Source organism: Talpa europaea (genome assembly GCF_964194135.1).
Source record: "Talpa europaea genome assembly, chromosome: 8".
Taxonomy (NCBI): domain Eukaryota; kingdom Metazoa; phylum Chordata; class Mammalia; order Eulipotyphla; family Talpidae; genus Talpa; species Talpa europaea.
This window is the reverse complement of record NC_140075.1, coordinates 48,773,873-48,801,745: the sequence shown is the minus strand read 5'-3', so window position 1 is coordinate 48,801,745 and position 27,873 is coordinate 48,773,873. Positions and strand designations below refer to the sequence as shown.

The 27,873-nt window shown below is 33.7% G+C and overlaps 1 protein-coding gene across 1 annotated transcript in view; it reads left to right on the top strand.

Moving 5' to 3' along the window:
* The window catches only part of VPS13C (vacuolar protein sorting 13 homolog C), a gene marked incomplete at its 3' end in the record, with an annotated part of 165,273 nt that overhangs the window by 7,988 nt on the left and 129,412 nt on the right, over positions 1–27,873 (top strand). Inside the window, exons 2-9 of the mRNA XM_084239974.1 lie at positions 2,971–3,014; positions 5,111–5,153; positions 9,874–9,969; positions 12,299–12,400; positions 17,728–17,790; positions 23,351–23,416; positions 23,690–23,799; positions 26,478–26,537. Of these exons, the coding sequence (XP_084096100.1) occupies positions 2,971–3,014; positions 5,111–5,153; positions 9,874–9,969; positions 12,299–12,400; positions 17,728–17,790; positions 23,351–23,416; positions 23,690–23,799; positions 26,478–26,537 (584 nt within the window). The remainder of the gene's footprint in view (positions 1–2,970; positions 3,015–5,110; positions 5,154–9,873; positions 9,970–12,298; positions 12,401–17,727; positions 17,791–23,350; positions 23,417–23,689; positions 23,800–26,477; positions 26,538–27,873) is intronic.

Here is a 27,873-nt window from a genome sequence, read left to right as displayed (position 1 = left end):
CAGTAATCACTATTACCTTTTTTGTTTGACAGTCTTTACATACTCTGTTAGCCATATTGGTAGTTTTCAACATTTCACATCTTCAAAAATCATATATAGTACTTTACTAAGGAACCAAAGTGGCACTGCAGTAGAAACAGCCCTCTTTTTATAAGGACATTTATATTTTTACACACATTATGTTAGTGCCTTAACAGTAAAACTTCATCTCTAGTGCTGATTACTTGTGAGCACTCAAGGTGACACTTGACCCTCTAGAAGCGAATTGCTAGGTAGAATTCATGAGCAGGTTTGCAAGTCATATGAAAATTAAATCCAGGAATGTTTTTTCCACTTCATACAATTTTTTATACATTTGCAAGGATTTTTTCCAATTGCCTAACTTGTTTTCCACGATTACTTTTTTTTTTAAAGATTTATTTATTTATGCATACAAGAGCTGGGGTACAGGCCAGAGGTGTGTATTGAGGGAGGGTGAGAGGATTCACCAGAGACAGAGTGGGGAACAGAACAGGCAGATTGACCGAAGTACACTGCTGAGGAGAGCAGCCAGTACACTGCTGAAGGAAGCCTCGGGCAAGTCAGGAGAGGTCTGCTGCGCCATGTGGGTTACTCCCTGGCTGGCCAGCATTCGAACTCGTGCCGCAGTGGCTGCGGATTGCTTCACAGGTTGCGTCTTAACCCTTGTGCCACCAGGGAGGCCCTGTAATTACTTTATTATCCTTACATTTTTGTCAGTGATGACACCTTGTCACTTCTACCTCCAAAATAACTTTTACTCTGATTCCATCTCTTCAATCCTGAAATTAGTACTGCCTCATTCAGGTTTTACTTTCTATTCAGTGTGTAATAGAAGCTGTTGGACTGCCTGTACCCCTTCCCTTTTCCTATTATGATGTTGTAGGGTTTTCTTCCCATTTGTTTGGTTTCGTACATCCTCTTTGTTCCAGTTTTCAACAATTTATTTTATGAAATTAATAAAATGTATATGCAGAAAATGAGCTTTGCTGTATAGAAAGAATCAATATCTTTATGATATTTAATCTTACAGGGTTTTTTTTGTGTGTATAATTTTTAAATTGGATCCATCTGGGTATTCTTTAATCTTTGATGAAACAACATTTTGTGAACCTTTTTCCACAAATATCTAATTTTTGCTTCTTTATTAATATTATGAGGGCCTCCCCTGGTGGCGCAGCGGTTGAGTGCTGGACTGCGAAGCTTCCTGCAGCCTCCGCAGCGCCGGTTTGATCCCCGGCCACCGGAGGAGGGTCCCACATGGCGCGCAGACCTCTCCTGCCACCCACTGCGCCCCTCAGCAGTGTACTTCAGTCCTTCTGCCTGTTCTGTACCCCGCTCTGGCTCTGGTGAATTCTCTCACCCTCCCGCGCTTCTGACTTTACCCAGTGCTTGTATAAATAAATAAATAAATCTTTAAAAAAATAATATTATGAATGTACTATAATTTATGCTTCTTACTGGATGGTTTAGTTCTTTAGGTTGGTCCTTCTTCCTTCCTACCATAACCAATATTGCAACATCCTTGTAGCTAAATTGTTGGATAGATCCATGGTTATTCCTTAGACTAGTAGAGTAATGGTTCTAAAATATAGCTCTTTTTATATCATTTCTGTTACACATATTTCATTTCTGTTATGACCTGTCTGAACCTTTTTATCCTAAAAAACTATTGATCTTGCCTCTACCAACATTTCTGACCTTGTCACCTTTCCTTTTCTCATACCCATCAGCTACATCAAACCATTGTGGCTCCTAAAATGTCTCTTACTCATGCATCTGTTTACCTTCTTTTCTTACCCACCTTGTAAATAATTCTTTGACCTTCTGGCTTAAACTTTCACATGAAGTTCTTGATTTGCATAGGCAGAGCTAGGTGGTTCCTTCTTTGCATCTTGTGTATGCTTCTGTTGGAATGTCATTAGAATATTTCCATAATTTTAGAAACTTAGTTGCCTGCTGGACTTTGAGCTACTCAGTAGTAGGGATGTTGTTGTAGTCACCATCTCTTTCTAGCACCTAATTCTAGTAGGTGCTTAATATATATTTGAATAAATCTGAGATCTGGAGAAAAGCAAATATCTAAAAATGGCATGATAGTATTAAATGTGTTTTTTAATTTTACTCTAAAATATGAAGAAAAAGTTACTTTACTGAAAAATATCCGTGGAGAGTATAAGAACCTTAGTTTTTTTTAAAAACAAATGTGTCATGAATGACTAATAATATGCTTACATTTAATGTGGAAAGTACAGTTTTATTAAGTTTTAGAGAATTTAAGAGCGTGAACTAAAACTTTGCCTTTTTTGTGTAAGCAAGAATACTTTTTTGTATTCAGTATCAATAGTGTAGGTACAGTTTAAAATTTGAGTCTTGTAATAGTATTTTCATGGCTTTCGTTTTTATAACATCATCTGAATAGATTTATAAAAAGCTATTAATTAAAGAATAATAGAACAACAAATGATAATCATTGGGAAGGTAGAAAGTTTGGAGTTTTAAAAGACTAACACGTTATTGATGAAGGCAGTGTTGATTGACAACATAATTAAGGAAAGAATCCTGGGTTACTGGATAATAGATCTGGCCTAGGAGTCATCTCTGTATGTCCTTCTTTTTAGATTTTGGCTTAATCATTCAAAATGTTGGGTACTTTCTATGGTTCTGAAGTTCCTCAGTCTTTAGACTAAACGTCTCCGAATTCTTTGTCATTGTTTACTTAAGTGTTGGCCACTTTAAATATTTTATTCTCATTGAGCTAACCTAAAGTAAACTACGATCTTAATTCTCACCTAATACAGCAAGTCTTGTGCCAGTAACTTCTTAAAATCTTGAAATCTATTTTGCTCATTGTCTTCTCAGCACTTAGAACAGATCATAGTGTTTAGTATTATGACAGATTATACTAATTGGTATATTAATTTTGTGTTTTTCATTTTTCTTTTTTTAAAGGTAATGTGGCTTTAGATAATCTACAGATAAAAGAAAATGCTCTGGTAAGTTTTTAAACTGTTGCCATAACTCAGTTCATTTGGTAAGCTCTTAGAAACCCTTGGTTACTAGGTATCTGACACCAGGTGCCAGATAAAGTGGCTGAGTCATTCAAAAAAGTGTATTACATGTTTAACTGTTTGCCTTAAGAAAAATTAAGATTAAAGTATTACAAATTTTTTCCCTCTAATGTACAAACTAGTATCTCTTAGAAGATGGAATGTTTTTCTCTGATCTAATTGACCATAAAGCTTTGTAGTAGACATTTTCTTACTGAAGTAGTTTTATGCAGACATAGCTTTATGTTTTTTTCAGGTAAATAAGCCTTTGACTTTAACAATTTATCTAAGAAGTAATTGTGTTTTGGAATTACATTGACAGTCTAGTCTTATAATGTCATGGTAATGTTAAGTATAAAATAGATTTTTCTGGGCTATATAGTCCTAGAAAGTAATAATAAATTCCAACAAAACAATGTTCTCCCCACCTTCCCTTAAGCTTGTGTACAGCCCATTGTACTTAATGTTAGCTTATGAAGTCACTTATGAATAAGTTTATTCTCTAACAGTTCAGGTTTCTAGTTAAAATCTGCAGTATGTTTTATTGACCTTTGATTGAAATCCTGCATTATGAACCATGTACTTAGGGAGAGCTCTATATACACAGTGCTCCCATGACTCCACTCAGGAGAGACAGTTTTAGATACTGAAGATCCTAGGAGTAGGACTTTGTCACAAGGTGTAATGGCATACTTGGCATTGTGGGAAACATCATGACCTTTGGAGTCTGGCCAATACTGGTGTTTGAGTGCTGGCTCTACTTTCTACCCTCTGTGTGAAGTATATGGTTTATACTTTGTATCCTATATAAAGATCCTCAGATTTACCCTCCTTCCCACACAACTATGACAGAAGAGCTGCTCTGTGATCACTAGTGAGGCTGTCTTTTGTTTGACCTAAAAAAGCTTTCTAACCGAAGCTGCTAATTAGTATTTTGTTTCATCCTGTTCACTGATTACTCGCTTGAGTAATCAGATGATTAGGTAAATTGAATATTTTAGTTAATTGTTGTCTAAACTATGGTATTTTAGTTGCCAGATATCTGCAGTATTAGTACATATGGAGGTACACCTAGCAGAAAGGCTAATGCTGCTGGCTTAATTTTCAGTAATTCTAAAGACTGAAATTTTCATTATGATGTCAGTTATTGTTTAGTACTCTGTGACTAGAAAAGTTACTTGAAGATCCTAGTGGTTTGGAATCTGGATAAGTGATTTATTCTTGTCAGTAACTTCTAAAGTAATGCTGATGTGCTAAATAACTTGGGAATCATCTGCTGTTTGAGATTGTTTTGTGTATTCACTGACTAAATATTTTATTTGAGAGATAATTGTTCAATTATTGTTTTCAATTTATTTATATGAAGACTCTTCTTTTTCTAGTATTTCATATGAGCAGTGGCTACACATTCCTTTAAAAGTTCATGCTATTTCCATCCAGAAATTTGGCTTAGTTTATTAAAACAAGTATCCAGTTTACTCAATTATTTACTTTAACTACAAACTTTCTCCATTGTTTCTATTTATAATTTTGCTCCTCTTTTTTTAAATTTAATTTTTAAAAAATTTTATTTTATTAGAACTGGGGTATAGGACAAGGATGCAGGGGTTGAGAGGATCCTCCAGGTACAGAGTTAGGAGCAAAACAAGCTGATTTACTGAAATACATTGCTTAGGGGCAGCGGGCAAGACAGGAGATGTCTACTGCACCACAGGTGGGCCAGCTCCCTGGCCAGGGATCAAATTCAGGCCATAATGGTGATAGCACTGAGGCTCAAACCCTAGGCCAACAGGGAAGCCCAATTTTGCTTCTCTTAAGACTTCTTTATCTCTTAAGTATTATTCTTTATTCAGAGTCAAAGTTTAAGTTAGCAAAAACATTTTCCTGCTAGCTATAAAATGTGTCTTTTATGAGCTACCCAAATATAGGAAATATGTTTCATTTTTTTCTTAGAGATGATTGTGTATTTAAATGATAGAAAAATGACTTTTGGGAAGCTTAATAATTTAAGATGTCTTTTAAATTTTTCCTTCCTTCTGAAGAGTGAATTGGATGTTCCTTTTAAAGTCAAGGCTGGCCAAATTGGTAAGTACTTCATTCTTCATTTGAGTTATTCTAAGTCCTTTTAGAATTTAGATTTTTTTTTTTATTTGTCTTGTGTTGTTTAATCTAAAACTTTTTTTTGAGGCAACTTTGGTTTACAGCACAATATGTTTTAGGAGTAGAGGTTCACACCTCTTTAAATGAATTTTGCCACATCACATCCACCAAAATACCAATAGCCCTTCACCACAGTCCACTGGACCCTCTCTACCCTTTGCTCACTATACCTTCTGGTAACATTAGTTCTGTAATTGGATTCCAAGGGTTTTGTGTGGCTTGTTTTTTTTCTCTTCCTTTGCTTTGTTTCTTTGTATTCCATATGAGTAAAATCATCTGGTATTTGTCTTTCTCCTCCTGACTGATTTTTCTTCACATAATCCCCTCCAGTTCCATCCATATTGCTGCAAATGGCAAAATTTTATCTTTCTTTCTAGCTGAGTAGTATTCAATTGTGTATATCTATACCACATCTTCTTTATCCTCTCGTTTGTCATTGAACATTTAGGTTGTTTCCATATCTTGGCTATTATAAATAGTGCTGCAATGAATATAAAAGTGGATATATCTTAAATTAGTGTTTTTATATTCTTTGGATAGATACCTAAGAGTTGCAATGCTGAATTATATGGTAGATCTGGATCAGTTTACATTTCCAGCAGCTGTGTAAGAGGGTTCCTCTTTCTCCACACCCTTACCAACACTTGTTGTTTCTGGTCTTTTTCATGTGGGCCACAGGTGTGAGGTGATATCTCATTGTGGATATGATTTGTATTCCACTGATAATAAGTGATGATGTACATTTTTTCATTGCCTGTTGGCCTTCTGTATGTCTTCTTTGGAGGAATGTTTATTCCTATTCTGCTCATTTTTTGGGTTGGGTTGTTTTCTTGTTGTTGAATTGCATGAGTTCTTTATATATTAGCCGCAAGTTGAAAGTATGGCATGTGAATATTTTTCTGTTGTTCAGTAGGCTGTCTTTTTGTTTTATTGAAGTTTCTTTCACTGGGCTTTTTAGTCTAATGTAGTCCTGTTTGTCAATTTTGCTTTTGTTTCCATTGCCTTTGTAGTTGAGTCTTCATCTCTGTAACCAGTGTTGTGGAATGTTTTGCCTGTGTTTTCTTCTTTGTATTATGGTTTCAGGTTCACATCTGAGTCTTTGATTCATTTCACATTTATTTTTGTGTATGGTGTGAGATCGTGGTCTGGTTTCCTTTTTTTGCAGGTAGCGGTCCAGTTTTCCCAAAACCATTTGTTGAAGAGATAACGTTTTTTAGCTTGAAGCAAAATGTGAAAGGTTTTTGGCTTATGTTGATTAGAGTCTTTAGCATTTTGAGTACAAAGTAATTATATATAATACATATATACTTTAAAATTTTTGACTAGAGTGTTGAACAATAGCTCTAATATGTAAGGGCATTTGATCTGCAATTATACTTTTAGGCATTGGTCCAGCTCACAAAATTATTTTCATTTTCAAAATTGATGTTAAAATTTGTAGTTTTTTTTAGATAAATGAAACTAGTATGTATACTTTTAAATCCTAGTAAGTGAAATTTAAATGTAGCTTATTTCTCTCATGTTTTGTTCAACCACTTCCACTTGCTATATTATGCAACAGTGTGATATGGAGGATATGTTTTGGTTAAGTAGGAAGTCTTTCTAAGTAAATAAACTTTAATACTAAGATCATCCATACCTCAGCATGCATCTTTGTTGAAGAAATTTTTCGGTAGGAAATTTAATCCACAAAATCTTCCTACTGCCTGATTTTTTACTTTTTCAAAAACTATATTTAAATTAATACTCTCAATGACATGCTGTCACTTTAGAATTTTCACTTGACAGAATCCTTCTTCCCATCTTCATTACCCTGTTGATTTACCACATCACCTTCCTTCTTCCTTATTTTGTATTCAGGAAAGACATGTCTTCCACAACTCTAGCATCTTAAAGCAGTTACTTGAATACTGCTGTTTGGGTCCAGTTTATATCATGTATATGTATTCCATTTAATATAGAGTAACATTTTCATGTTTTTGTCCCTCAAAGCAGGAGACATTCCTTAGACTGAAATCATCCCTGAGACATGTACTATTTACTTTTGTTTGTCTGCTATACTGAGATTGGTAATGACAGCGGTATTAGAGTATTGTGGCCCTCCTTGCTTAATTGAAATCCTAGGGTGATGTTATGGTCACTCATTCAATCTTTTATGCATTCATGCTATACACAAGACTATGTGGGTATCTGTGGGAGAGGCAGGGATGAATATGATTTCTTTGTCCTCGAAGAAGTTATGAAGGTCTAAAATTAAGTAATTATTGAAATCACATTTCCATAGTACTGAATGAGTTTTCACAAAATAAATTTTACATTATTTGTTATATTGTTACAACTAGATTTATATTTTAATGGAAGTTTCCTAATGATTCAGAATTTCTTTTTGCTTTAACGTGTTATAATAATTTAATGACTTTCTTCAGCTTTGCTCGTTGAATTATGAAAGATGTTACATGTAAGGATGCAAAGTATAGTCTGTGTTTATTCCTCTTTCATGGATTTATGTAAATTAGTAGATTTCTCTTTATATTTGAATTTGCACTCAACCAAAAAATCAGTGTGGCTAAGTAAGCTCAAGAATGTTTTGGTGTTCTAAGAACTATACATACTTGTTGGACTCCTGGATTAGCCTATTACTTAAAAATTATTTAAAAAATTTTTTTGATCTAAAAAAAGGAGGCAGTAACACAACTAACTGAATTCCAGAACCTTTTTGAAGGGTGGAAGGATATTGGGTTAGAATGAACATAAAGAAAACAAGGTTGGAGAACAGACAGTTTTTACTGGTATGCTAGTTAAAGATGCATTTCCTATTTTAGTCTTTTGCTCACTAAAGAGATGAATCAGCTTTTTTTTTTTGTTTAAGAGATAATTACAAATGTAGCAGTATCTGTACTCACTCTAAAATCATCATAGAAATGACCCAAAAATATCCTGGTGTGATCTCTAGACTCCCTTAGGAGCCATTTAAGAAACTCAGTAGGTTTATAAGCTGAAGAAAAGTGAAAATTTAAATGGAGAAGTAATTAGAGATTTTAACCTGGGAATAGATTTCCAGGTAAAACTGGCTTGCCTGTATAGCCATCAGGTGAATCAAAATGTCTTCCCTGACATTGCAAGATTTTATTTCCTCTTCAACTTATTAAATTGTCTAAAAATTCTATGACTTTGAGCATTTTTATTTAAAAATGCCAGGGATTCTTAGTCATATTCACATATCACAGTGATTTAGTTGAGTCAGATTCTTTTTTCTTAGAAGTCTTGATCAGTGACATTGATGAACTATAGCTTTTATAGGGTTAATGTTTTTTAAATTGTGATGAGAGAAGGTATTTCATTTTGGAAGATGGAGAAGTTTGGGGGCACAAGAGCTTTGAATAGACTTACTCTAGTATTTTTTTTTTTTAAGATTTATTTATTTACTGGGGTACAGACCAGAGGTACGGGAGGGTGAGAGAATCCACCAGAGACAGAGCAGGTAGCAGAACAGACAGAAGGAATGAAATACACTGCTGAGGGGAGCAGTTGTCGAGACAGGAGAGGTCTGTCTCGCCATGTGGGAATCTCCCAGGCCAGGTGGGAATTTCCCGGGCAGGGCAGGAATCTAACCGGTGCTGTGGAGGCTGTGGACAGCTTCACAGCGCTGAGCTCAACCAGCTGTACCACTGGGGAGGCCCTACTCTAGTATTGTTAAGGGCAGATTAGGACATAACTTCCCGGAGACCTGGAGGGAATGGATGTTAGACATTGGGAAGAGTATGAGAAAAGAAATGTGGAAAGATACTAACGACAGATTTTTGTCTATTTCAAAATCTAGCTGAAAGTATGTCCTTTTTGTCTTCTCTCTCTTTCTTTGAGTAGTTTTTTTCCCCATAAAACCATAAATTTGGACTAGTTATAACTAGGGGCCTGGTTCATTTGTCTTATGAGAAAAAAAGCTTTTGCAGGCTAATCTCTAAAGGACTTGACACAAATACTATTGTTTCTAAGGAAAAAATGTGTTCTGCCTTTCAAGGGATTTATAGGTAGGTATTTGAAATATGACTTGTCTTATTTGTCTGTAACTGATAATAGTAGTCAAAAATAATATACCTTCCCTTAGGGCTGGACCTCTTCCAATTGTAGCAATTTGCCATAGTGTCAAAAGTCTATTCCTTTGCTACCAAGCTCTACATTGCTGTTTCAATTCCTGGGATCTGATACAGATAATAATTAATGGTTGCGTGTAGAGACACAGTTATAAGTATGTGGGATAACTAAGAGTACCACGTTCTGGTTCCATCATCCTCTCCTTTAACCAGAGTGGACTTAAGCAATGAATTTAACCTCTCTGGGATTGAGTTTCCTATTTTTTTCAAAACTGAAACAACTACCTCATTCTTACGGTTTGGCAGTATTAAATAATAGTTATCAAAAAGTTTGAAAAACAGAAAACATGACGTGAATATTTATTTCTAATAGTAATACAATATGGAAAAGTTATTTTTAATCTTCAGTGTTCAAGTTTTTTTTTTAACCTGAGTATTATATTTACTATATACATGAAAGGTTTTGTTATACTTTTCTCTTAATGGAAATTGAGAAATATGTATCTTCTTGAACAATCAAATAAGAATTTATGGTTGGAATTATTTTTCTTTAGATAAATTAACTTTGAAGATTCCTTGGAAGAACCTTTATGGAGAAGCAGTTGTTGCAACCCTGGAGGGATTATATCTGCTTATTGTTCCTGGAGCAAGTATGTTATTTTAGGTTATCACCATTTAGTAACATTATGGTGAAATTAAATTGGGACCTAGGTTAAGTATTTATGTGTATTTAGTAAGAGAGAAGTTAATGTAAATATACTAATTATAGACATATATGCACATGTACACATACATTTTATATATACACATATATTGCCACAGTATAGATAAAAACTTTTTTTTTAATTTTTTTTTTTTAATAGAGGCATGTTTTATTTATTTATTTGTTTGTTTGTTTGTTTTTGTTTATACATGCACTGGGTACAGTCAGAAGCGCGGGAGGGTGAGAGAATTCACCAGAGCCAGAGCGGGGAGCAGAGCAGGCAGAAGGACCGAAGGACACTGCTGAGGGGAGCAGTGGGCGGCAGGAGAGGTCTGCGCGCCATGTGGGACCCTCGTCCGGTGGCCGGGGAGCAGCCGGGGATCGAACCGGCGCCGCAGAGGCCGCGGGCAGCTTCGCAGCCCAGCGCTCAACCGCTGCACCACCTGGGAGGCCCTAGATAAAAACTTTTATAAAACTTTTATAAAACATTGTAGATAAAAACTTTTTGAAATGAATAATTTTATTTTTTTTGAAATGAATAAATTTAATCATTTGTTAAATTTATTCTATTCTTTGTGACAAGTTCTTTTGTGACTAAGACATCCTAATAAGTTGAGATGCATTTGGCAGATTTACTTTTGGGGACTCCAGTGAAGTAAGTTTTGAAATATGTAGTGATGTGTTAATCTAAAGATTTTAAGATTAGAATTTTTCCCCCATTTTGTTGTTTTTGATTTTGAGTGAATATTCTCTCAAAACTGTCTAAAATATGTAATTTTTTCCATTAAGGATTATAGTATTTTCAGTTTTTTTAAAAAAGATTTATTTATTTATGCATACAAGAACTGGGGTACAGGCCAGAGGTAGGGGGGTGGTGAGAGGATTCACCAGAGACAGAGCAGGTAGCAGAACAGGCAGAATGACTGAAATACACTGCTGAGGGGAGCAGCAGGCAAGACAAGAGAGCTCTGCTGCACCATGTGGGTAGCTCCCTGGCCGGGGATTGAACTCATGGTGCAGTGGCTGCAGATAGCTTCATTGGTTGCGTTTTAACCCCTTGTGCCACCAGGGAGGCCCAGTATTTTGAGTTTTAATGAGTACTTTGAAGTAATGATATTTATTTAATATTTTTCCTTATTAATGTTTTTTCAGTTATAAAAACATTAATAAAAGTTTGCATATTTCAGGGAAAAATTGTTATACTATCTCTACCATAATACAAACACAATTTTAATGTTTACATTTTACTTTTCACTCTTTACCATATATATACTTGAGTTGATATAGCTTTTACCACATTAAATATACAATGAGACTAACTTTTTCACTTGATTGTATATATTTGCTATGTTTCAATTTTCATGGTGATAGTGACATTTTTGAAAGACTGATATTCTGTTGTGGGCTATTTCACTTTTTTTTCTATTTCACTTTTATAGTGATTATTATAAATATATCCTTCACATAGATATCTTTTGAACATTCTTTTGTATTATTCCTTTGGGATACATTATCAGAAATGAGATTACTGGATAAATAGTATATATATATTATGATTGTTGATATATATTCTTGAATTACCTTATGAAAATCTTATCAATCTACATTGATACCAACTATTATTGCATATTACATTTTTTTGTAATTACTCAAAATTTTACCACTCAGATGTAATATAAGAAATATCCTGATGTATTTTCTGTCTTTCCTTTTCCTTTTTATCTTCACCTTTCCCCCTTTGTGTCTTTTTCCCTATTCCTTTCTTCCTTTATTATCTTTCCTTTTCTCCTTTCTTTTTGGTGTAAGTTTTATAAATAGAAATCATATATATACAAAATTTTTAAAAAAGATTTATTTATTTATGCATATAAGAACTGGTATACAGGTCAAAGGTATGGGGGGTGGGGTGTGAGAGGGTTCGCCAGAGACAGAGTGGGGAACAGAATAGGCAGATTGACTGAAATACACTGCTGAGGGGAGCAGCGGGCGAGACAGGAGAGGTCTGCTGTGCCATGTGAATAGCTCCCTGGCCAGCCAGGGATTGAACTTGTGCTGCAGAGGCTACTGATAGCTTCACAGTGCTGTGCTTAACCCCTTGCGCCAGCAGCGAGGCCCTACATACAAATTTTTTTATAAAGCTAATCTAGAAAATACAACTGTTTATTTGATTTACGAAAGAAAATGCCTCACATCACACACACATACACACACACACAATCATGAAGCTGATTTTTTTTATAATTGTATTTCTTTTTGTGTGAATTAATTATTTTTAGGTATTAAGTATGATGCTGAAAAAGAAGAAAAATCCTTGCAAGATATTAAACGAAGAGAACTATCCCGAATTGAAGAAGCCCTTCAAAAAGCAGCAGAGAAAGGTACAATAAGTTTCTGTTTTAGACAGACTTAGATAAAGCTATATTTTATATTTATTAAACGCACTACAAAGAGGAAGATTTCATAAACCTTCATAGCTGAAGTTCCAAAGAAAGAATCTTATTTTTAAATCTCTAAATTTTTTATTATCATTGGAAAATTTTAGTGACTCATATAAAAGAATTATTGCTCATATCTCCATCAATTTAATTTTTCTACTCTTCTTACCCAGTCATTTTTACCATGCTACTTTTTGGAAACTTTCCAATTCTTTGTTTTTGTAGGCCTGCTGGATTTTGCTATAGGTTAATAGTTTTTTTGCCTGTATTTTTACCTGTGTTCTTCAAAGATAATGAGGTTCAGCATATTAATATGGTGAAGTAATTTTGAGAGGAAAATGTAGTATAATTCTTTCCTAACTATATCTCTTTATATTGTATAGGCTTTTTTTTTTTTTTAAGATTTTATTTATTTATTTATTTATTTATTTATTTATTTATTTATTTATTTATTTATACAAGCACTGGGTACAGTCAGAAGTGTGGGAGGGTTCACCAGAGCCAGAGCGGGGAGCAGAGTAGGCAAAAGGACTGAAGTATACTGCTGAGGGAGCAGCGGGTGTCAGGAGAGGTCTGAGCACCATGTGGGACCCTCCTGAGGGAGCAGCGGGTGTCAGGAGAGGTCTGAGCACCATGTGGGACCCTCCTCTGGTGGCCGAGGAGCAGCTGGGGATCGAACTGGCGCTGCAGAGGCTGCGGGCAGCTTCGCAACCCAGCACTCAACAGCTGCGCCACCGGGGAGGCCCTAGGCTATTTTTTTTTATTCTTTATTCTTTACACTTTATTCTTCAAATTTTAAGCTTCTTAACAGCTTGCCTCAAGTTTTAACTTTTGTGTGTGTGTGTGTGTGTGTGTGTGTAAAAATAAATCTGATGACTGATTTGTTTATGGAGTAAGAATAAACGTAAGGTGAAAAAAAGTAGCCTATCAAGTTATTAATTGAAGGACTTTTCTAAATCCTGAGTTTTCTTTCAAATCAAATCATATCTCAGTTGCTGATTGGATATGAGAATTACTAGTATTTTACATCACTTTTGTGTCATTTGGTGGCTTGTGTAGATATTTCTATGTTGAAAGAAGATACTTCTATTTCTTCAGAAATGTTAGGATATTTTTCTTTTAAAAGGTTTTAGTTAAAAGTGATAGAAATTATATTTTAGTTTTAAGATTTCTTTCCTAAACTAAAGCTACTGATATATAATTGCATGAATAAGAAATTTATCTTCAAAATAGCTTGCTTGTTAAAGTTCTTAATGATTTTTATACTTTGCCAGCCAAGTATTTTGTCTTATATAGAAATTTTGAGTCTTTGACAATATATACTAAAATGCTTAAAGTACAGATTCTATTTAGATGAAGGAAATTTTAATAAAGCCTAAATGTTTTTCCCTTTCTCTTTTATACTGAAACATGTTTTGTCTTGCTGCTGAAATTAAGAATCTGTATTATGTGAAAATGGTATTCTTTGTTACTTTAATGTGTGAAATAAAACAAAATGGGAATTTTATTCTTGCTCCATCAACAAATCAAAAGAGTTGCCAGATTTTATGAGACTTCATTGTGATTATTTCTTTTTATTCACTTTTGGTTCATTAGTATGTGTAGAAATAACTACAAATGAAGAGAAACCTTAGAAAGCACTGGAATTTCATTACTTTTTGAAACTATTCAGATTTAAAGTATTTTCTTCAATAATTCTATTCATCCATAGGTATATTGACACACTTAGATATGGCAATACAACATGTAATTATATACTTATAATTAATAAATAGTTGTTATATTTTCCCTTTTGAGGAAAAAACCCGAATTCTTCTTTTTGTGCGTTTTGGATGGAATTAACTGGGATTGCTAAAAAATATTTTGGTCTTTCTTGTGAATTTTTAGGAAAGTCATGATATATTCCTGTTTCAGTAGTTGGTAATTTAATTGGGAAAGTGATAACCTACTATATATTTTGTATTGAGTGCCCATGGAACTTTGTCCTCTGGATCATCAGAAGGGTTTGGCAGAGATACTATTAAGTATGATTTGATATGTCTATCGGGGATGAACATCTCTAGTATTAGTTTTGTGTAAATAGGACTATTGGGCTTATATAATATATAATAATTATGTTGTAGCGTTTTAGATGATTAAAATTTAAGTTTTTGGGGTAGAATTAAAATTCAGAAAGTGAAACAGTTCTAACATGTTAGATTTATCAGCAAGATGTTCTGAAAATAAAAGAGATGAATTCAAGGATTGGAAAGTATGTTGATAGAGATTGTTTTTCCCTAAAAGCATACAGTATCACTTGATAATATGATTTATATTGCATATAAGTATTTTTTCTAGTTTCTGTGAATATGGGTCACTTTTTCATGTGATATTATTGCTGTCATAAAAGATAATCTTGGCTTTGAGATGCTTAGCATTTCACTATTATTAATAGCTATTACTTACCATACTTTATTTTTTCAGACTTATTAGTTTTCCACTAATTTCTTGATTTTTAAAGCTCCATTACACATATGTAGGGTCTCAGAGAGCTCAGGAGAGGAAGTGATTCAGCTCTTAATTAGCAGATGATGAGAATGAAAGCAAAGTTTATCTGCTATGTAAATGTATTTTTACTTAAGTTGTTGCATTTGATATATTAGAGTGCTGCATACTACCATGTGGGGAAAAACAAAAACGGAAATATTCAGTTTTCCTTTTTTTGTTTTTGTGTAGAACTGGAGTGTAGGCCAGAGGTCGGGGGTGGGGGGTTGGTGAGAGGATTCACCAGATAGAATGGGGAGCAGAGCAGGTGGATCCACTGAAATACACTGCTAGGGGGAGCAGCAGGTGAGACAGGAGGGGTCTGCTGTGCCATATGTGGGTTATCTCCGTGGCTGGGGATCAAGCTCAGGCCAAAGCAGTGATAGCTCTGAGACTTAACCCCTAGCCCAGCAGGGAGGCCCCAGTTTTCCATACTTCTCAAGAGAGTCTGGTTAAGTTTAAAAATAAACTCCTTGATGTTTTTCTCCTTTTACTTTATTGTAGTAAGCTAATTTTTCTGGAAATGCTGTTAGAAAGGAAAGAGAAAGGTTAAATTCCTAATGAGGGCAAAGATTCCCAAATGCTCTAGACTCTGTATTTAAATATTCATTTTATCAAAGTAATAATATACATATACTTTCAATCAGGTAATTTTGCCAAAAAGGCAAGAAAAGTGGCAGTTACCTGTTAACCCTTCTCTACCATTGAGACCCACTCTTTAGAAGGAATGATCATTTTTGAAATATTAAGATTCTTCTGTCATCTAATTTATTAGTGTGAGGCATTATAACAGATTTTCTGTTATGGTATTAAAAGAGTTCACCTCTTTTAACATCTCCTTTTACTCTAAATTCCCCTATCTTCTCATAATATATGGAAAATTTTGACCAGTTACTACTCAAAATTTACAAAATGGTATAGGTCAAATGATTATATTTTTTTTCCTTAGGCAGCCTTTTGTTTATCTTGAATTTATAAAGGCTTTATTTGTTTCATCTTCTCTGCAAGTATACCTTCACTGCTTCTCAGATACCACATGAAAGCTATCTGTTATATTACTATCAATGTTATTTTCTAATTGCTGGAACCCATCTATTGGTTCTCTTCTCTGTATCTGTTTTCTCTTGGCAGTATCCCTTTAAACTGTTTTTTTTTTTTTTTTTTTTCCCTTTCTTCCTGTTGTTATTTTTCAGTCCTGCTATCCGGTTGTCATTCTAGGACTGGTCTTCATTGCTTACCAGTGTTTAGTTCACTGTTTTCTGGGCCCCTTGTCTTTTAAAAACATTTTTATTAGCTTACTTCTTTTGTATATCAAGAACATATCTAGTAGCTTTTTTAGAAAGGATGTGCTGCATATAATTTTAAAAATTTTTTTCAGTCTGAAAGTCCTTATATTTTTTTCCATACCTTTGATGTGACTGGGGATAGAATGCTCGGTTTAAAATTAGAATTTTAAAGGCAGTGTCTTCTAACTTTCATATACTTTTGAGAAATCTGATGCCAGGCTGCTCTGCCCATTGTTGGAAATATAAAAGTTAGAAAATTCCTGGACCCCGTTGTCAAAGCCCTTATATTTTAGTTGGAAAAATAAGATGCAACTAATAATAAATAGGAAAAATTGAGTCATGTGTTAAGGGAATTCAGAATGGGCATGTCATGTTTAGCCTCAGAAATCAAAGCAAACACTGTGAAGGTATACATTTCAGCTGTATCTTTAGAATGCGTGTGCAGAAAGGAGAGAGTTCATTCTAGATAGAGGGATGATGAAGATGGAAAAGTATCAAACATATATGGAAATAGCTAATAATTTTGGGAGCTTGAGAGTAAGTAGTTCTGTGTAAATTGGGAAAAGTTTAAGTCAATTTTAAGAGATTGTACTGCCGTAACAATGGTGGTGATGATGATGATAGTAGCTAATATTTATTGAGCATTTGCTACTTGTCAGTTATTCTTCAAAATGCTTATGTGAATCAACTCATTTAATAGTCATTACTCTTTGCTGTATTTAGGAAAGCTGAAGTGTAGTTATCCTAGGTAACATAGCTAGGAAATGATAAGAGTTTCAACCTATTCTGACTCTAGGTATGATATTCATAACCCTGTGTAATTGTGAACTTTAATCTGTAGTCAGTGGAGGAGTCATTAAGTTTTCCTTTTTCAAAAATGCAGGAAATGACACAATCAGAATTGTGATTTAGAGAGGTTAAATTTGCACTGGTGCTAGGCTGGTTTTGGGGAGAGGAATGGAAGTTTGTGCTATTATTAGTGTATAGAATGCATTCAGACAGTATATCTGAAAGGAATAAATCACATTAAAGTGAGATCAGTTCACTTCAACTAATTCTTAAATTAGTGAAAATATATCAGTAAAATGACTAATATGGCAAGATGGTAGGCAAAAAAGAGAACCCAAATGCCAGACTTTTGCTGTTTGAAAATTTGTTAAGTAATCCAGTGAGACCTTAGCTATAGTTGTATTTGTCTGCCTTGCTTAGTTTCAAATTGTTGTGTTAATTATTTACGATTTTTGTTTAATATTATGAAAATAAAGTTTGTATAATGAAAGAATGAAAATGGTATCCCTGTGAATATTTGCTTAGAAATAAATAGTTTTGGTGTCACTGAATTTTAATTGTCCCATTATTTGTCTTATAATTCTTTGAATTAAGTTTACACATTTTACATATGAAATTAAGGGTATCTTTTAAATGCTTTGCATTTTGGTTATTGCTGCCATGCGGATGCAGGCGCACATTCAGGGGAGTTCATATATGGCTTGGAAAACTTTGTTTACAAGGACATCAAGCCTGGTGCGTATGCATGGTTAATTATATTAAGCTATATAGAAAATTATATTCTCATCCATGCTTGTGCTTTTAAGTCTATTTGATGATGTGCTGTCATTTGAGAAAATATGGAAATGTAATTCATGTTTTCCTTTTTACCATCATTTCCTTTTCCCTACCTTCTGTGGCACTGGTTCATTCACTATATATTTAGTGTCTTGTGGCAAGCACTGTGCAGATGTTGAGTGCTCATGGGATAAAGCAAAAACTATTCAATGCCCTTGTGATGCTTACAATTTGATCTTTAGATAACTTTCTAATCCTGATTGCCTTTTTGACTTTAATTCTGTAGTATAGTAGTTTCTCAAGCAATTACTCTCATATTGCAGTGGTTTTTCAAGCTATTAAAAGACATTAAATTGACTTAAAATTCATCTAATTAATTAATTAATTATTCATAGAAGAACTGGAGTGTAGGCCAGAGGTATGGGAGGGTGAGAGGATTCACCAGAGACAGAGTAGGGAGCAGAATAGGTAGATGTAGTGAATTACACTGCTAAGGGGAGCAGCAGGCAAGACAGAAGAGGTCTGCTGTGCCATATGTAGGCTAACTCCCTGCCCTGGGACCAAACTCATTCTGCAGTGGTAATAGTGCTAAAACTTAACTCCTACACTGTCAGAGAGATCCTGGACTTTTTTTTTTTTTTTTTTTTAGCAGCTTTGATAGGAGGTACTCCTCTGGCTTTCTTCTCATGTCTTTCCTGATTTCTTCACTTCGATGATAACCTCCGGAGGCACTCTAGACCACTATCCTGAATATAGCATAGTGAAATTTGTAGCTTCACAAATGTCAAATTTCAAGTTTGACAGTGTTAGGCTCTACATTTTTTGTGTCTTAGGAAATCTAACAAGTACATATATTAAAATGATAATTTCCAATATTTTAAATAATAATTTGACTTATTAAACTTGTTTTCTGTAACTTTTCAGAAGTTTGTTATACTCATTTACTGGCACTTAAAATTTGTTTTGATTGAATGATAAGCAGTGTCTGCATCTCATATTTAAGCAGTAAGCATTATAGAATTCTGCAACTAGAAACTTCTTTAATATTTAGTTTTATTATAACAGTTGGAAGAATTTGCATGGTAAATTTCACAGCATTGAGTAAAACTACTCTGAAATAAATTTTCCTTTTAACAAATCTGCCTCTTTATTATGTCTGTCTGACTATGTTAATTTGTTTTATGGTTGCTTTGTTAAATGTAAAAGATAGCATGGGGGTATGTGTGGTAAACTCCCATTTTGTAGGTTGTAATTGAACCTGCTTTCTGTGTCAGCCAGAGTCAGTGTTTTCTGATTCTGCTATGAGTAATCTGCTTCCAAGATACAAATTCCAGTGACCCATTCAAATATCTAACAAAATCATTAGATAGCATTGCTAAAAAAAAAGCAATAACAGAACTCAAATAAAAAAAAAAAACTGAATTGATTCAGAATTTACTTAAAAAAAGTTGCCTTATCCTGGATAAAATACCAGACCCAGAATATTGATGATTCTGCAGTGAGAATAGTTAATTTCCTTGATAACATTTTCATTCACTTGGCTGCATCCTAATGTGTGCTTTGTGATAATTTGGTCTTTTCAGTTTCTGTCTGTATCCCTTCCTTATCTGATGTCTTTTTAAAAGTTACTTTTCTAGAGGAGTGATTTATAAAGAATCAAAACATTTTTCAAAATAATACTAAGACATTTTCTGAGTTTTCTGTGCATTGATACTTTCACTGATGTGCAAAGCAGTGGTGTATAAAATTGCTGGCTGCCTTAGCCTGTGTCAAGGCAGTGGACTAGTAGTGATTATATTTTCCATTACCACATCCTTATAGTAAAAACCAAAATTAAACAAAACAAAGGTTCATGTTTACCTAAAAATGTCTTTCATGAATAGGAAAAATCTAATTTTAATAAACTTTAGCTCTTAAGATAGTACGTATCTTTTTAATATTTCTTGTGACAAAAAGGAAGTAGGCATAAGGTATTTCTGCAGACCGAGATAGGACGTTTGTCTCAAAGAAGTACAGTAGTTTGACTTGTTGGCTGAACTAATTGTTTTTTTCAGGGAGAACCATTTTTACTTGGAAGAAGGGACTGACAGACTATTTTTCAGATTTGTGTGTTTAGAGGACACTACAGCAAAACAACTTCAAGAAAAAGCACTGTACGGTATTTGTCGCCAATGATAAAATTTGAGCTTTTGAGGAAAAATAGAATCTTTAAAATTTATATTAATGACTTAACATTTGGAAAGTTTACATAATTCAGTGAAGCAATATTTCCATATTATCAGTGCATGATGATAAATCATGCATGTGTGAAGTGTCCCTTTAAAGTGCAAGGCAGCCCAACATTTTTTTAAGAAAAAAAATGAAAAGGAATTTTAATGATGACGTGTATACTTTCTGTATATATTGAGTAACTACCCCACATGACCTCAGTCAACACTTTTAATAACCTCAGCTGAGACAGAGGACATTGTGGGTTAGGGGAGAAAGGTCACCCATGGGAGGTTACCAGGAAAGGGATAGCCAACAAAGGTGTGGCCATTATGCAGATTTAATTCTGCCTTCTCTAGGCCAATTGGTTTTAATTCAAATAAAAGATTCGTTTAATAGAGTTTCTGATTCTGAGATGCAATACCCTTTAAGAACTATTGCTTGTTGAGTTTTGGTATAGTGTTTATAATTACATAAAAAAGATGGACAGATGTTCCTCTTTTTTTTCCAATTTCTTCTCTGTATTGAGATTAGACTTTCTTCATATGCTTCAAACAAAGCATCCTATCTCAACAGATGGAAAGCAGAAGCAGATCCGCAAATCCTGCTATGTTATGGCTAAGCCAGACATGAAAGTGATTTGTAAGACTGTAAAGCCATGCCACTCTTCTCCCTGTAACTTTATTTGAAAAGTTATTTTTTAAATAAATGTTGTATCTGTGTTATCACATATGGTTTATTATAAATTTGAAATGAGTTAATAAAATAAAAAAAAATCTCAGTTTTGATTTCCAGTTTGATAAATATCAATAGTTATAACCCTGACAAATAAAAAGCTATCTTTAATGTCCTCAAGTTTTAAGTTTGTTAAAAGGGGTCCTGAGACCAAAATGTTTGAGACCTGCTTTAGATTGTGATTGAGAATCATACATTTATTATTCATAAGATTAATTAGAAACTTTCTCTGAAGAATTTATAGATTTAGAAACTACTTGGAGGTTTAAACTACAGGGTTTAAACCTTGCATTCAACATTGATATCAAAGATAGAACAAGGAACTACAACAAATGTCAAGCCAGAAAGATAGTAGAAGGTCTAGTGCGTAGAGCAAGTTGTGGTAGAATTTAGTCCCAGGCAGCTGAAACCTGTCTGTGGGACATATGGGATACTTTTCTGGCCTAGTCCATTTTTTAAAATTTCTTTTCAAATAGTGTTTTTTTGAGAATGCAGTCTTTTTTCTAAATGTTTAATTTGTGAGTGAAATGTTTAATTTGTGAGTGAAAAAGACCATCACTATGACAATATATACTGATAATAACAATTTCCAGATTCTGTTTTTTTCTTGATTTTTTTCTTCTTGTAATTTAGGATATGATTCTTAGTTTTTATAGCGGTAGGACAATTTGCTTTAAAATATCAAGAAAAAACAAATTTAAAATTACAAGCTAAATCTCATTCTCTCAAATATCTAATATTAATTGAGTTCCTATACTTCATTATTATGTTTAGATGTAGATTTTTGGATTCATTTGAACAAGTATGTATCATGCTCAGATGCTTTGTGCCCAGGTATTTGGATTAGGGTAATTCCTGTCCTAGTGAAGTTTCCTCCCTGTTGGCATGACACCAGGGATATACCTTATACCCTTTAAGTATAGGGTACTCACTATTTAATGCAAGTCTATGTATATAAGGTACAGTGACAGACAGCCCTGAAGCTGCTCGGAGGACTTGAAGAGGGAGGGCTTCACAGAGGTGATAGTGCTGGACTTGAGATTTGGAAACCACTTAGGAGTTTGCTAGATGAAAAAAACTTGAGGGAATTAAACTGAGGTTCAGGAAATGACTTGAGGCATTAGAAAGGTATGACTTGCTTTGGAAGCATAAGTAGTATTTCTGTAATGGTCAGTGCAGTGATGAATGGTAGGTGATAAAACAGGTTCAGATCATGAAAGGACCTTCCTTTTATGAAAAATCTTTTCCATCTGGCAGACCATAGAGAGGTTTTCAAAGACTTAAGCAGGGATTAACAGATTGTGAATAGTATTTTAGAAAGTTACCATTCTTGATATCAGTAGCAGGGTAGAAGTGTTACAGGGCAGCCCCGATACAAAACGGGTTACCTGACTGTGAGTCCTCACCCACGCGCTTTAAAGTACTTATTAATACTCTACTGCAGGCACACACGAAAGGTTAATAAAAGGTTTATTTACAAGGGAAGGGCAAACGAGGAAATGTACAACTCAGGGAGAAAAGTGGGAGACAAAGTTTTAAATGCGTCCTAACCGATCTGCAGATCTGGAATCCCGAATGGCACTCTGAGAGCTGGCTGCAAGCCAGGAGCCGTGAAGCCAGGAGGCAAGTGAGAGAGCGAGCCCCCCAAGGCCCAAGTGTTTGGTTTTTATACCCAACCTGGCTGCTTAACTCCACCCTCAGATCCCAGCCACCTTCCCTTTGGTGGTGATGGGATTTGTCTTTCCCAATGTCTTGATGGCTTTGGTCTGGAGTGGGAATAGAGTCCACAAAGCCTGCATGGAATTAGCTCAGGACATCCTTTCCCTCTAACAGAAGGATGTTCGATAGGAGGTGAGAGTGGCGACTAGAGCCAGGCAGACCCTTCTGAGACTGCTTCAGGTTTTAGAGTAGAATTGATACCTAGTAGGCTGGTGAATATAAAGGTTTATAACTTGGATAAGGTGGGTATTAATTCATGTTGTGAAACTGAGGCAATGCTAAATGAAAGAGGGTGAGGCTATTAAAGGAATTATTACACTAATTTCAATGTATCATTAAATGTATTTTTTATGTTCTTTTGTATTCTTTATATTATTAAGTCATTAAAGAATTTTGCTTGTAAGTTGTGTCATTCAGAGGAAGTCATCTGTTGGCAACCTACCCATTTATTTCATTTGTATTCCTATGTTCTTACCACATAACTATCAAAGTTTTTCTCTGAAAGTTTCATATTTTGTCATTATTACATTTCCAATATTTTGGTAACATTGAACTTAAAATTAAACATTGTTTTGTGAAAAGTTATAAATTTATGAAAGACTTTGAGTATGGATATTTTATCCAATTTTTTATGTAATTGTATCTACCAAGTTATTTTCTAGGCTAAAGAAAGTTATTCTAAATTTAAGGTTTGTGAATTTCTGTTTATATTGAACTAATAGCTTAGTTTAGAACAGAGTGAGGTGAATATTACCAAAATTTTCTGTAAGGAAAAATTCTCTTGTTTTCCTTTGTGTCCTCTCGTCTCCTAACTTGAATTTTATCCTTTTTTCACTAAAATGCTTCCACTGAGAAGGACGTAAACGTAAAAAGCACAAAAAACATTTTAAGAAAGCTTTTAAAGGTCTTGATCGCTCAAAAGGTAGGTAAAGTAGTTTTTATGCCATGTGTTATTTATACACATTGCTACTTGATTTCTGCCTTCAAAGGTAAAATGAATGTTAGATTATAATGTGAATTCAAAAATGTTTTAAGTTTAAAATGCATATTAAAATCTAAAATAAATCTAAAATTAAACAAGGACACTAGAATAGGCTGTAATTTCCAATGAGTACCTTTGCTATCTTTTTGGTCATTGATTATGAGGGATGTGAGAATTTCAACTCTTGACCTTGTATTTTTCTGTTTTTTGTAGATAAACCAAAAGAAGCAAAAAAGGATACATTTTTGGAAAAATTGGCAACTCAAGTAATTAAGAATGTACAAGTAAAAATTACAGACATTCACATTAAATATGAAGATGATGTAAGTAATTTAACTACTTGCTTTAACTTAGTGATTGTGTATTTAATTAAGTCTTGATTTGTCTACATATGGTTTATCTGTACCCAATTTTAAATCTAAGGTTAATTTTTTTCTGCTTAATTCACTATCATATCTTCTTCCCTGTGTTAGTTTTTTTTCATTGGCCATTTATCTGTATAAACATGTCATAAAACTACCTTATGCTCCTTTCTAAACTTTATGTAAGAGAGTTTTAGATTGTCCTTTATTATTTATTTTGATTTTTGTTTAATGTCTTAAGACTTATACTATCATAATGTTAAGGAAGTAATTTTCTTCTTTCACTGATAAAAAAATTTAGTTCCGGGGAGGGGAGGAGGGATTAGGGTAAAAAAAAAGGGGTGGTGGTAATTGTTTGGGGAATAAAACCAAGATGAAAATACGAACATTGTGCAAAAATGAAAAATGATGTGAAAAATATATAAAATTAAAAAAAATAGTTCCAAGAGGTGATGAAATACTCAGTTATAATGGTAGTTGGTACAGAGTGATTAAAACATAAGTTATTTGACTGTTTAATTCTTTTTATACTGCATGGACTTGAACAACCACAACCACTTGCATACCTGTAACAATATGTTTAGAAATCAATCTTCACTTATAACTTATTATCCCCACTTATAATACTTAATGTTAGTTAAGAACTTTTACTAATTCATTTTAAGGTGTAGCATATTTTAAACTTAATATATACATTGTTTTAAAGTTTGGAGTTTTGATAAGAAACCTTGAATTTTTCATTTACCCAGGAAATTGGAAATATTATTCCATCTGTTACAAAAATGAGTTCACATTCTTTTTGGTTTTAATTTGCATTGGTTTAGATTGAATTAAAGCAATAGTGATAGATATAGAACTTGTTTCTGATAATTTCCTTATGTATCTTCATACTCAGACATATTTTTAATTTTAAAAAATATGTCATCTCTGTCTTATATTGATTTTATCTTTTTTATGTATTCATTAAACTGAGCTTTGTTAATAAATAAATGTCTATAAAAACTAACTCATAACTGATCTTGTTTAAAACAAATTTAAGAAAATAAAATACACTGAACATACCATGGAAGTTAAAAAATTATTCCTAAAACTAACAGCATATTGATGAAGAACATTAGTTTGAAACTAGGCTTTTTTACTGAGCAAGTACAATTAGAAAGGTACATTATTTGTCCCCTAAATAAAATATACAGACATGCATATAGTGAAATAAGTGGCATCATTTGTGTTTAAATTGATGTCAGTGACAACATATATTAAAATAAAACAAAAGGAAAAAATTTAAAAAGGGGAAAGGAATCTTACCTGCATCATCCTTTTAATGTGATTATTATTGTATCCAGAAGAATAACGGAAAATACACAGTGTAAGAAGTGGGTACTAGAAAGTAAAATAATTTATTATAAAGATTGTCATTGGTAGATAGCAATAGTTTATAAGTATACATTAGCAGCAGAGTAGTTTTATTTGTTTCTTCTGTAAAATATGTAAGTTATTTTGAACTAGTTATCTGTAGGTATAAAAAGATCAGGAAAGGAAAAATCGTAATATATCTGATATTAAAAACAAAGCTTACAAAACTAATTTTGTTTTTCATCTATACCAGACCTTGGATTTTTTTATAATGGAGAAAGGCTATATGTAACTAGACTTTGGCATCCTTGTAGGCTGACTTAAAATGTTATTTTATTTTCTCTTATCTAGTTTCCCTAGATTCTGACATGACCAAAAATTCTGTATGACTTCTGGACATCTGTAAGATGTTTAAAATAATGACATTGTGTACATCAATGTACAGTGGAAGCACTGTGTATAACTTATCAAAGATCAGAAGTAGAGGAAAAGTTTAATGTCTGATTTTGTGTCAAGGGACTGAGGAAATTGAATCTTGGCTATTTCCTCATGAAATATTTTGGAAGTGTCCAGAAAATTTAAGGTTTAAAGAGACTCTTTGTATTTCTAAGGGTGAAACTCATTTTTTTTAAAGCATATTTTTTTTTGTTTTGTTTTTCTTATTTAAAGATGTATTTATTTATACAAGAACCCAGAACAGGCCAGATGTGCGGGAGGGTGAGAGGATTCACCAGAGACAGAGCGGGGAACAGAACGGGCAGGCTGACTGAAATACAATGCTGAGGGGAGCAGCAGGCAAGACAGGAGAGGTCTGCCACGCCATGTGGGTATTTCCCCCTCTGGCTGGGATAGAACCCGTGCTGCGGAGACTGGGACAGTTTCACAGCACTGTGTTCATCCGCCTGCGCCATGAGGGAGACCCTCTAAGAATAAAACTCTTAAGTGTTCTAAAAATAGTTTAGTGATTTTGTGGTTATCTGTCATGCCCTGTTTCATTTTTCACTGAGTACATCTTTAATGCCATACATAAAGAGACTGAATCTGTTTAGGTGTAGTTAGTGTCTTCTCACTTATAGTAAGAAGAGTCACACTGGTAAAGTATCATAATTAGTGTTGTGCCTTCAAAATCTGAATAATCCCAGTTTTGTTATTGCCTTTCTTTTTCACAGAGCCATCCCGTTGTGTGACTTACTTGTAAACTCATTGCGCTGTGTTGCTACTGTAAACAGTGGAACATAATTCACTCTCACCCGTGTATTTTAATGTCACCTTTTCTTCTTTGATAGGTAACAGATCCAATACGACCTCTTTCATTTGGTGTCACGCTGGGAGAACTTAGTCTTTTGGTAATGTTGGCCTCATTCATAATTTATATGCGAAGTAGTATTCCCAAGTTAAAGGGGGAGCTGTCTAAAATTAACTATTGCAAAATCTCAGAATTCTTAGTGATATTGTTACTACATTCTCTGTTTTTGTTTTAGAGTTTAACAAATATCATTATCAAATGTTTTGAATGAATTACAAGTTGTGTTTTAAATATGTAGGAAAGGAGAAGATACATTTTTATAGTAATGTTCTGACTCTTGGTATATAGGTAGATGGAATTTCCAAATAGCTTATACATGTGTATATGTTTATATGTACCTATGTTTTTATTATATTGAGATATATGCAAGGTAATTTATTTTGATTAAGTATTTTATAGTGTTGTTTGGTTTCTTTTGAAGGATTTTAAAAATAGAGAATGTGTATGTCTGGGTTGGGTAATCTTTCCCCATATATAGACAACTAACTAGTAGGAAAAATTTTAATGCTAAGGAAAGTGAACAATAAATCATATCACATACATATTTGCTTTATGATTATTTATATGGAGAGGACCTAAGTAGGAAGAGAAGGGCAAGAGAAATGACTGGCATGGATTGCCAGAGAAACAGAGAAAGGACATGTTTGCAAGGAGACTTAGGAATGATAGATGTCTATAGAGAAATAGAGCTATACATTGAGTTAAAGACCAAAGTAGAAACAAAACGTTAAAGAACTGAAAAACCATGGAAAATAATCAAGGGGGTGATTATGTGATACACATTTTATCCTCTGCTTATTTTCTAAATAAATTTGAAGTAGCTTTTGATAACAAAGAAATATGCATTAGCCCCTGTAAGAAACCAGCATCTACGTTCTGAAAGTTTGAGAGATAATTGTTTTAAAAAAAGGAGGTTTATTAGTCTTAAGTGAGCATAGCAGTTAACTTTAAGTGTCTGTTAGACCAAACAAAAAAAGTAAAATAGTCTTGTGCCTCATTGTCTGATAACAGGTAAACTAATGCACAAGAATGGTGCTTAGATTCCTTAATGTGTGTGTTTGATCCTCTTTATCTTTGCTCAGACTCTTCGTATTGTTTGCTTTCTGTCTTTATTATTCTCTTCCCTTTTCTCCCTGCCAGTGTTATTCAGATCTTAATTCTTGTGTGTGATATTACCTTTGTCTTTCTCATTCATTTTATATTTCCCTCTTAGAATTTACCATTCCCTCTTTTATGCACACCATTTTTATATTTTATCAAAGCCCCTATAACATATTATTGTATTGGTTGCCATGTTTTGTCTCCTATCTAAACTTCATTCATTCACTAATAGAACAGTACTCACAATTTAGTGTTTCTGTGATGATTAAATGAGA